The sequence below is a fragment of the Trachypithecus francoisi genome, unplaced genomic scaffold, assembly GCF_009764315.1.
Source record: "Trachypithecus francoisi isolate TF-2019V2 unplaced genomic scaffold, Tfra_2.0 Lachesis_group1, whole genome shotgun sequence".
NCBI classification, from domain to species: Eukaryota; Metazoa; Chordata; class Mammalia; order Primates; family Cercopithecidae; genus Trachypithecus; species Trachypithecus francoisi.
In genome coordinates this window covers 117,247,724-117,259,384 of record NW_022681454.1, presented here as the reverse complement: position 1 = coordinate 117,259,384, position 11,661 = coordinate 117,247,724, and the positions used below count along the sequence as shown (strand labels likewise).

Genomic DNA, 11,661 nt, shown 5'->3' with positions numbered 1-11,661 from the left:
GATTTTTTTTTTCCATAATGCCTTTTGTTCTTGCTTTTTAAACCTTTTTCTAAACTTGAATCAAAATCTACATAGGGGCTGGGTGTGGTAGCTCAAGTGTGTAATCCCAGCACTTCAGGAGGCCAACACCGGAGGATCCCTTGAGCCCAGGAGTTCAAGATCAAGATCAGCCTGGGAGACATAGCTAGGCCCTGTCTAAAAAAAAAAAAAAAAAAAAAAAAAAAAGTTCTACTTGGGAACTATCCAAGGGTTTCTTGCAGAAACAGGAATCGTTTCTGTGGTGTGTGTGTAGTCTATAATTTTGTCAGATTTTTGTGTGTGCTTTTAATGGTTTTTGAGAACATCAATTAACAACATCAAATGGTTTCCAAGACAAGACCCTAGAGTAGATAATTACCATATCAAGAGAAATGAGTAGATGACCCCAGGCTCACCTTGAAGGATGAAACAGGCTTTTAAAGGTCCTGGGCACACTGCACAGCCTAATAGCTTATTAAAAACACTAGAAAAACATTTGTGACTTTATTTCATTGTTGTGGCACCAGATTCTACTGTTTGGGTGTCCCCTCCTGTCTCCCACAAATCCACTTCCGTATGTCTGAAAATCCGTAATAGGTCTAATGATTATCAAGCAAGGGAAGTCTCAGCAATACTGTACCTTGAGAAGTATAAGAACTTCCCAGAGTTTATGTTACCATAACATATCTAGTTTCTAGTGCTTTAAACATTAAATTGTTTGCAACATATTCCTCCGTACGTTAATCAACATACTTTGCGATCCCTTATTAAGTTCTAGCTTCTGCAACAAACGTGAAAAACAGCAAGGATGCGTAACTCAAATGTGAGAAGCACGGAAATTTCCTAGACCGCAGGGTTCGTTCTCAGTAGTCGGCAATAAGCTGGTTTTCAGAGTCAGAACTTTAGATAAAGTTGTTTTGGAGGATGCCCCAGCTGTGTGAAGGTCCATTTCGTTTTGCATCTGAAGAGAAGCAAGCGAGACTTCCCTACCTGAAGTAATGGTTCAGCGGGGCAAGGTTCGAACACCCAGAGCTGCACAAAGGCGGGAACGCACGCCGCCGCGCCGGGGCTAGGGGTGCTGACGGCCCGCGTAGCTCGTGGGCCTCCGGGTTTGAGGCCCCGGGGTCAGCTCTGCTATCGGCTTCGCGCTCGGGCGCGGGTCCGAGCAGCCAACTTCGGGCCAATCAGCGAGCGGCGTCCTGGCGCCCGCAGCGCCCAGGCTCGCGCCCCCAGCGCCCCCGCAGCAGGAATGGCAGCAACGGATCCGGGCCGAGCCCGACCCGGGACGAGGAGGGGCTGAGCCGCGGGGGATCCTGGAATCGGCAGGGAGGTGGGGATTCTGGGAGGAAAACTCCATTTCCTCCTTCCCTGCCGGCTTCTCCCCTCTACCCTGGCACCCCAAATTTCGATGTCGCCTGCCGGGCGCTGAGCGCCGGTGTTGAGAGAGGCGGTGGCCGCCGCGGCCGGGAAAATGCTGGGCATGTACGTGCCGGACAGGTTCTCCCTGAAGTCCTCCCGGGTTCAGGACGGGATGGGGCTCTACACGGCCCGCAGAGTGCGAAAGGTGGGTGACCCGGCGGCGGCCTGCGCGCCCCTGCACCTCGCGCGCCCTGCGCCTCCCGGAGTCGCCCTGCCGCAGGGCCCGGGGCGCGGCGGGCTTCCCCCCCTGTCGCCCCTCGCCCGGGCCGGGCCAGGCGTCCGCGGGACGGCCGGGGACCGCGGGGCGCGGCGGGGGTGGCCTTTACTCGCTGCGCCACCCGAGCAGGCAGCGCCACGTAGGTGGCGGCGGGGCGCGCTCCGCTGCCGGCCGGTCCAGGGGCGGAACTGCCACCGGCCTCCCTGCTGCAAGATGTCTTTCCTCTCTCCCGCAGGAAGTGAGCGCGGCAGGAGCCTCCCTCTTCCTCGGTTACGGGTGTGAGCTGCGTCTTTGCGTTGGCAAAGGCACGCGTGGGCGGGAGTCTTCCCCCGCGCGCACGGTGCTCCGCCGCTGCCTCTTTTCCTTTAGGATGAATTAATGTGGCTAGAAACCCCTAACTTTCCATGCGGGGATGGGAAGAACAGCCCAGAGCGCCGCTCCACACAGGCCGTAGAATCTCATTCATACACCCAGCATTTCCTTCCCTCCTGGAATGTGTTATATGTGCCTTCAGGGAGGTGCCAATCAGATGATCTTTGAATGTCTGTACCTTTTTTCTCTGATTTTTTTTTTTTTTTTGGATTTGTCTCCAACATCGGTTCGATCTCTCCAGCCAGAAAGTTACAGGCATGTGGTGAGAGGAAGCACATTGCTCCGTTCATACAGGAAGGGCCTGGAAGTGTTGGATGTTGAAAGCAAAGGCCTAGGAAGAGAGGCCACAGGAACAGTCCAGCTCTTTGGATTTGATCTTATAATATTATAACTTGTTAGAGTCGTCCTAGCCTCCCTCGTCCCCTTTTCTTAGTAGATATTTTGTAAGATGGAGGTTTGGGCAACAACAGGCTTGTTCAGGTAAGGTATGTTAACAAGAGGTTCAGAGGATGCAGTCAGAGACACTAGGATGTCTTTCATCTGCATTTAACCCCCTCCCCTTAGCCTCTGACCTAAAGAGCTGGTGAAGAGTAGTAGAAAGTGCTACTAATCTCCAAAAAAGGGCTTCATTGACAACATGATCTCCAGTCATCCTTCAGGGCAAAATTGGAAAAAATAAACCACTTATTTATTTTTTCAAATGGGAGTTGGGGAGAATGTTCAAATGTTAAAAACAGGAATAAATACTTTATCTGAATTAGAGATGTATTGAATAGTTGCCAAATGGCCAAATGTTAAAATCAACATTTTTTGAAGGCCAAATACAACCATCACCAAATGACTTCTGTACAGAGTTCAAATTCTGCTTTTAATTCATTCTTAAACGATGTGAAAAATTCTCAGACCTTCCTTAAAGGTTCCTGGCTTAAATGTAATTACTTTAAAAATTAAACACAGTTCTTAAAAATCATTTTATTTAATGTTATGAATAGTACTATACCAAACAACTCTACAAAGATTAGAATTATTACATAATCCTCGTTGTTTCCTTATATTACCATATAGGTTTTTAGAAACAGCTGGCCAACCTCCTTTCTTTGGAGATTTTTATTAATTTCAGCTTATTTTTTCATATATTTGATTCTTTGTAAGTATTTTATTTTTGGGCATGCGATGAAATGAACAGCTTCCAAAATCATCATATATTATTGCATCACTTTACTATTGCAATGATACTTATCTTTTCTTGGCCAGTTTAACTTTAATATATAAAACACATAGAGATTTTCATCCAGATCACATTTAGAATGCTTCCCTATATTTCAAAGTGAATATACAGATGTTTGCTGTGAATCCAAACTATTATTGACATTTAGTTATGATCCCAAAATATTCAGTCACAAGGTCATGGACAGGTTTGTTGATCTCAGAACTGACCCTAAAGCAAGCTTCAGTTCCTTTTCCTTCCAAAATCTGAGGACAAAGACAAGGCTAAAGCCAAATAGCAGACTTTAGCTGGATTGTAAGGCTGCAGCTGAGTATCAATGCATCCCTTACATGCTTGTGGAAGGCAAACGGTCCCTCAATTCTTAGGTATTTTCCAAGTTACCTTGTACTAGACCTAATTCTGGCCATAAATCAAGGGACCTGAGAAGAGAGATTTATCAGCAGCTACATCAAGGACCTTACTTAAAAGTTTTCATGCTCTCTATTCTAAACAAACTTTGGAAGATACCACTTTTAATACATGTGTTGGAAATTACAGATGTTTTGCTACACTTTTATAACACATCTGCTTGTATAACACTCCTGTTTTAGAAAGTGATTGCAATTCAAGCCATCTGTTGATTTCAAATTCAGAGAATCTAATCCAGACTGAGGTTGGGAAATCTTGCTAGAAACCCCACCCACATTACATTCATCAGGTTGAGATGGGATTTTCTTGCCGGTGGGACCCCTTAATCCTTCTCTATTCCTACCCCTTTTCGTGCAGTGCGTCCTAGAGTGGTGGTGTCTTTGCAGCAGAATCACCTAATTCCCTGGCTTTACCTTAGTCCTACTAGTTTTTTCCTTGGCAATTATCCTTTTTTGCTGGTCTGTTGCCTCTAATTTTTTTTCCCAGTGTAAAAATCTCTATAGTGACAATTCAAGAAAAGGAAAAGAGTCAGTTAGAAAGCTTTTGAGAAGAAAAAGGAGACCTGAGTTCATTCACACTTTTACACATTGTGATTTGCTAATAATCAGAATAAGGAAAGATAATAAAATTGAAACTTTTTGCATGCTGTGTGCCAGACCCTGTCTAATGCTTGCTGTGTTTTCTCAGGAGCACAGTTGAATGCTTCAGTGAAAATGTGGCATTTTAGGTTGCAAAGTATTATGCAGATTAAAATTAATATTAGTTACTCAAAACTCATAAATTAAGTATGCATCCAATAAAAATTTAAAGTTAAGCAAACACCTTACTACATTACATTTTTTGTTTCACGACCATTTTTTTTCCTAGCTTGCTTATGTGACTGACCACCAGTGGGTGGTCTTTTTGACATTGTGCCTGCAACTGCAAAGTGGAAAGGTTATTTCAAGCTCTCAGATTATGTGATTTTAAGGGAAAGATTAAGGTGGAAAAATACTACTTGCAGCTTTCTTTCCCTTTAGATATTTTAGGATGTAGGTTTTTCTTCTCTGACTTTCAGTCATTTAATCATTCATATGTGGCAGGTACTGTACAAGGCCCTGAGGATACACAGGTGAGCAAGACAGACAAGGTCTTTTTCTTCAAGGAGCTTGCTTTCTTGTGTGGGGAGATAGGCAGTAAACAAGTAGAAAATGGAAAATTACCAAAATGATTGAGGCATGTGTTAAATTAATTGCAGGAAATAAACAGGATGAGGCATTAAAGAGTAAATGAGGGGTGGGTCTACTTTAGGAGGGCCAGCAGGGAAGGCTTCTCAGGGGAAATGACATCTGAGCAGAAAGCTGAAGTCGCTGAGCCAGCCAGGAGATTCTCTGGGAAGAGAAATGCAGAGAGCCAACCTGTTCAGTGTAAAGCTCTTCCTGCTTCAAAGGGTCTGTCTCTGGGCTTTGGCCAGAGGCATGCTTCCCAGCCTGTGGGATGGCCACTTGGCAGGCTGTAACTTTTTAGGAGAAATAAAGTATTGTCTCCACCTCTGCTTTTGTAAAATTATATCTTGTAATTTTTTTGCTAAGTTAACAGACGTCATCTAATTGGCACATCCTCCTTTTACAGGTGAGAACACTGAAGCCCAGAGACTTGTAGGGAGTCTTACAGCTCACAGTTACCTCTCAGATTCCTATGCCTTCCACAGTTCCAACTCCCTCCTTTCCAAACCAAGACACACACCTTGATTCTTATTGAAGGATTTATACTAAGATCATTTGGTGAGGTAAAATCCTAAGTAAAAGTAAATAAATAAATAAATAAATACATACATACATACATACATACCTGAAGTAAAGGCTTAAAGCTGAGTTTGTAAAAATATAGTAAGATTTTAAAACAAAAGTCAAATTTTACAAAGTTAAAAAAAAATCAAAGAGAGAAAAAAGCTGAAACAGATAAGTAAATAAAAACCTGTAGAGGAAAAATCACCATGCATAAATGTTAATACAGGAAGACCAGACTTTGTAGGATGAGGTGTTGTGTTGATCAGCGTAGAAGGTGACTTGTCTGAAGAAACATAGATTTGTATCCTAGGGCTAAAAATCTGCCAGCCAATGTTTGCTTACATTTCCTGGTGGCTGATGATAACTTATCTGGAAACATTATTGAAGAAATGTAATCATGAAGCCTGCCATATATGCTGTCTCTTCCCTGTTTTCACACATTCACACTTCTCCTTAGTGACTCAAGGCAGCTTTGTATTTCCTGGTGGTGTTAAACATTTTTTTAAATGATGTAACTACTATAACATTTTCTCCAAAACTATGTATTTTTTTTGTGTGATAATGGCAGCTACAATTAATTCAACAAATATTTATTGAACTATGGCAGTTTTTAGGCACTGTTTTAGTTACTAGTGGCAGAAGAGCGAGTGACAGAGACAACAGTCACTAGATGTTTTACACAGTTTTTAGTGAAGTCCTGCGGTAAGCCTGTAAGGGGCTGTTAGTATCCCTGTTTTATAGATGAGAGAGCTGATGTTGAGGAAGATTATATCAATCATAAGTGGATTAATGAAAATTTGAACTCAGGTCATTCCATATACCCTTTTCCTTAAAAATGTTTTTTTCTCTATTCTGATAAAATGCTATATTCACAAATATACAAACACATGCACACTTTTAAAAAAACATGAGTTTACAAAAATAAGAAAAAAGAGTAAACTCACTTCATCATCTCACATTTTTCATTCCATGGTATCTTGTGGAAATTCCTTTAAGTTACCTACCTTGGCTCTGTTTTTTTTAATGTCTGAATATAGTCTATGCTGTGGATGTGCCGTAATTTGTATTTATTTAGGTCTTGTTTTACACATTCATTTAACAAATCTTTATCACTGTATATGCCAAGATCTATACTATTCACTTAGGGGTACAATAGTGAAGAAAATAGGTATTCTGGCTCTTGGGGAGCTTGCATTCCAATGAGGGAAGACACAAAATAACAGGCCTATCAGACAGACCTATCAGTTATAAAAGTATAACTTTTATACTATGTTAAATATGATAAGCATTATAGGAAAAAGAAGAAGAGCTAGGTATGGTTGACTTGGCAGAAACGGTATGTGGGTGTGTGTGTGGGATGTTATAAATGATAGATGGGTCAGTTAATCCTCACTAAACAGGAGAGATTTGGGCAATTATTTGAAGGGTGGTAGGAAATTAGCCAAACATATATCTGCGGGAAGAGCATTCTAAGTGCAGAAGGGCAGCTATAGTAAATGACCTAAGACAGGAGTTTGCCTGTTGTGGTCCAAGAACAAGGTGGTCAGTGTGGCTGGAATGGAGTGAACAAGCGGGCAGGTAGTTGAGGAGGTCAGAGGGCTAGTGAAGGGATGAGTATTAGGGGAAGATCCACTGCTTAGAGCCCTTTAGGCCACTGCAAAGCCTTTGGCTTTTACTTTGAGTGAAAGGAGAAGGCACTGGAAAGTTTTGAGCAAAGGAGTGACATAGGTTTATCAAGCATGACTCAGGCTGTTCTGTTGAGAATAGTTTGCCCGTTTATCAAGCATGACTCTGGCTGTTCTGTTGAGAATAGTTTGCCACAGGACAAGTGTGTAAACTGGGAGAGTTAGGATTCTACTACAGTAATCCATGTGAGAGGTGATGACAGTTTCGACCAAGATAGTGGCTACTTTGGTAGTGTAGGGGTAATAGAACATGCTGATAGGATTGGATGTGAAGTGTGAAAGAATGGGAAGGATTCAGGATGATTCCAAGGATTTTAGCCTGAGGAATTGGAAGGATTGGATTGTCGGCCAGCAACTGAGATGGGGAAGGTTGTGGGCAGAGCAGGTTTGAAGAGGGCAGATCAGGGCTTCAGTTTAAGGCATGTTGTTTTTGAGATGTCTGTTACACAGCAAGGGGATATGTCAAAGTGAGATACAATTGTATAATGCAATTCCTCCTTCCAATTCTTTAAAATGTCACACATTTTATGTTACATGTTATAAATCTTACAGTACATTTTTACTCTTGTTTCTTTAGATCATCAGTGATCTTTTAGAGCACTTAAAGTGAAGACAAATTGTCTTTGTTATGTATCTTCACTTTTTACCATTACATACATACATACATTTATTTATTTATTTATTTATTTATTTGACAGAGTCTTGCTGTGTTGTCCAGGCTAAAGTGCAGAGGCGCGATCTCAGCTCACTGCAACCTTTGTCTCCCAGGTTCAAGCTATTCTCCTACCTCAGCCTCCTGAGTAGCTGTGATTACAGGCACCTACCACCACACGTGGCTAATTTTTATATTTTTAGTAGGGTTTTACCATGTTGGCCAGGCTGATCTCGAACTCCTGACCTCAAGTGATTTGCCCACCTCGGCCTCCCAAAGTGCTGGGATTACAGGCATGAACCACTGTGCCTGGCCCATTTATTTATTTTGAACTAAGTTTCTGTCTGGTATCATATTCTGAATGCTGAAGAACTTCATTTAACATTTCTTACATCTCTTGTCTTCTGGCAATGAGTTTTCTCAGCCTTTATCTGCACTTCTGCCCTGCTGTTGTTCTTCTTCCCACAATGGACTTCGCTGTGTCATTTTTTGGTGTGGGGTGAGCTGATGGTGAGGGGTATGGGAGAAGGGTCTCTGTTTGTCTTGTTCCATTCTCCCTCTTATAAAGGCTTTCTCTGCCTGGGCCCTGGGAGTTGGGCTTTCTCAATATGCCTGTTCCTCTTCCCCAGGAGAGCTAATCTTTTGCCTTGTGTCAGTGGTTGGTCTTTTGTAGGTGAATATTTCTTGTCCCTTCCCCAGTGGTAGGGGTCCTTTGATGGTTGTGGTCTAAGTGCTTGAGCCTGTACTGTTTCCTGACCTTCTCCCCACAGCAGTAGATCTTTACTGGGGTCATCCTGGGGATGACATAGTTTGCTGCTTTTCTTACAGTAGCTAAAGGCTTTCTTCTGATATGAGAAAAAGGTCAGGACAGGAGGTGTACACTGTCATGCCATTCTTGCAGCAGCTGCTGTTCCACTCTTGCATGCCAGCACCACTGAGGAAGTCTCTCTGTGTTTTCCCATCTGTTCCCAAACCTCTCTCACATGGGGAGGTCCTTGGAAAAGAATGTGAGCATGCCTGTGAGCATCCCTTGGGTCTGGGGCTTGCCGTAGTTCTATACCTTCATGCTGTCTCACATTCCTCCTTTAGCAAGTTGTTAAAATGTTAGTTGATTTTTTACTTGTTTGGATGGTGGATAGAGGAGGACACTGGCCACAGGTAAGCTAGTGCTCTCCTTAAGAAAAGTTATGATTTTGCAGTTTATCATTCTCATTGTTAGGATAGTAGTGATACTCCTACTAACCTTCTTGGTGGAAACTGAACTTTTATGTATTTTTTTTTCAATAGCTTTAGGGGTACAAGTGGTTTTTGGTTACATGGATGAATTGTATAGTGGTGAAGTTTGAGATTTTGGTGTACCCCTCACTGAGTAATGTATATTATATCCAATATGGAGTTTGGATACCCCTCCTAGCCTATCTCTTCTGAGTGTCTAGTGTTCATTATACCACTCTGTATGCCTTTGTGTACCCACAGCTTAGCTCCCATTTGGAAGTGAGAACATATGGTATTTGACTTTCCATTCCTGAGTTACTTCACTTAGAATAATGGCCTCCAGCTAGATCCAAGCTGCTGCCAGAGACATTATTTTGTTATTTTTTATGGCTGAGTAGTATTCCATTGTGTATATATACCACATTTTCTTGTATCAACTCATAGGCTGATGGGCACTTAGGTTGATTCTGTATCTTTATAATTGTGGATTGGGCTGTGATAAACTACATATGCAGGTGTCTTTTTGATACAATGCAGTTGATACAAAGCATTTCCCCTGCTTGCACTCACTCTGTCCTGCAGCCCTGTGAAGAAGGTGCCTGCTTCTCCTTTGCCTTGCACCATGATTCTAAGTTTCCTGAGGCCTCCCTCAGCAATGTGGAACTGTGAGCCAATTAAACCTCTTTCCTTTATAAATTACCCAGACTTAGGGAAGTTCTTTATAGCAGTGTGAGAATAGACTAATACATTTCTCATCCCTTTAAAAAAATACTGTGGAGTTATGTTTTTATATGTAAGGTTTCCTGGATCTGTTCTCTAAATATCATATTTTTATCTGTCCATGGTTTTCACTTGAGGTTTTGTTTTTGAATTTGATTATAAATATCATATTTTTATCTGTCTATAGTTTTCACTTGAGAATTTTTTTTTTGAATTTGATTCTTGTTGTTTTCTTTCAATTCATTCTCTAAAGATAAATATCTTTAAGTTAATAGATTTTAACTCTTAAAAGTTTTTTTTTTCTAGTGCTGTATTTGAATCTCCTTAAATTTTCTTAGGTAATTCAGGTATTCCCTTTAGTTGAGGTATTCTGTCTGCTGCAGAACACAGAGCATGGGTCTCATTTTTCTGCCTTCCTCTTTCTAGCAGCTCTGCTCCTTTGTATGGGCTGTATCCCTTGGTTAACTCACTGGAGCTCAAGACTGGTTATTGAATAGTCCTCTGTGGCTTCAGTCCTGCAGGTAGTAGAAGGCAAATGGGTCTCTCTTCAGTGGGCCTGCACTGGCAGATAGGCTGTCAGTTCCCTGTCAGTCAGCTTTCTGGTCTCCTTGTACTTTCCTGGGTGTCAAGAGCAGGAGAAATTGTAGGTTGTGGCCCCCTCCATCTCTGACTTTCAAATTCTTTTTGGGATTCCCTGGTTTTCAGCCCTTGTCCCTGGTTACTCTGCTGTCTTCTACTTTATTACCAAGTCCACTGGAGAGAACACCTCGCACCAGTTGTCTGTCAAAACCTAAGGCTTCACTTGCACCCATCTGCCCACAGATGCCAGTAGTAGTTGTTTTGCTCAAGAGAAGAAAGTAACTTAGGTTTGAGGGTGAAGGGGAAAGGTGCTGCCTTCAGGTCACCATATACCCACAATTATTTTTTTTTCACATCTCTGCATTTCTGTTTTGTGTTATTTCATAAGTGATGCATTTCTTAAAGAAGAATTCCGTTTTATTATAGGCACCACTACATTTATTTCCCCTGACCTCTGCTATATCAACTGGAGTAAGAGAGAGAACTGCAGTAAACTTGGAGTTTTTGTTCTCCCTCTAACAGGAAGTTGGCAGATGGAACAAGATGTTTGTGGCCATTAGTTCAGTGGCTCAAAATGTCAGGGCAGAAGTCTTTGCAATTCTCTTGGACTCAAGATGGCTGCTTCAACCCCAGCTATCATACTCATATTCTAGGTGGGGAGAAACAGGATTGGGTATACTCTCCAGTTGACTCAGCTTCATTTAAGAACTTGTGTGATAGTTCCATACAATGATTTCTGCTCGCAGGTTGTTTGCTCCGCTGTCTTCAAGATAAATGTAGTATTTTACCTGGATATATTAGTACCCTGAACAAGATCAGTGTTCTAGTACAAAGGGGAATGGATATAGGGAGGCAACTAGTCTGCCTCAGACTTCCTACAGTTTGGAAGGAAGATTGGTTATTTTTCACATTGAACTTTTAATAAACACATTAATATACTATTGAAGGTCTAATTGTATTGCAAGGGCACATACATGCACAGTAGTTCAACACTGAAACATAATTATGTTCTAAGTGGGGACTCCAGTCTCCTTCTGTGAAAAACATCATTATTTCAAATATAAATGACTCAATTGCAGATTGATTCACTTTAATGTATTTAGGTCATCTGTATGTATATTTTTTATTTCTGAACTATTTCACAGTAAATTACAGACATTGTGACAATTCACCCCTCAATACTTTAGCATAAGGACATTCTCCTAAATAGCCATGATGCCGTTTTAGCAAATCTAACAAAAATAACAGTAATTTCCTAATGTCTTCTAATGCTAGCCCATATTTAAATTACTCCAATTGCCTACAAAATGTTTTTATAGATACTTATTTTTGAACCAGGATCTGATCAAAGACTACATATTACATTCAGTTATGTCTAT

General features: G+C 41.7%; 1 protein-coding gene across 2 annotated transcripts in view; it reads left to right on the top strand.

Moving 5' to 3' along the window:
• The first annotated feature begins 1,227 nt into the window (after positions 1 to 1,227).
• PRDM5 (PR/SET domain 5) overlaps positions 1,228 to 11,661 on the top strand; it is a 225,757-nt gene continuing 215,323 nt past the window's right edge. Inside the window, exon 1 of one of the 2 annotated variants that reach the window (XM_033215139.1) lies at positions 1,228 to 1,582. In XM_033215139.1, the coding sequence (XP_033071030.1) occupies positions 1,490 to 1,582 (93 nt within the window). In that variant the 5' untranslated portion in view covers positions 1,228 to 1,489. The remainder of the gene's footprint in view (positions 1,583 to 11,661) is intronic. The other variant, XM_033215138.1, reaches the window with a different exon arrangement.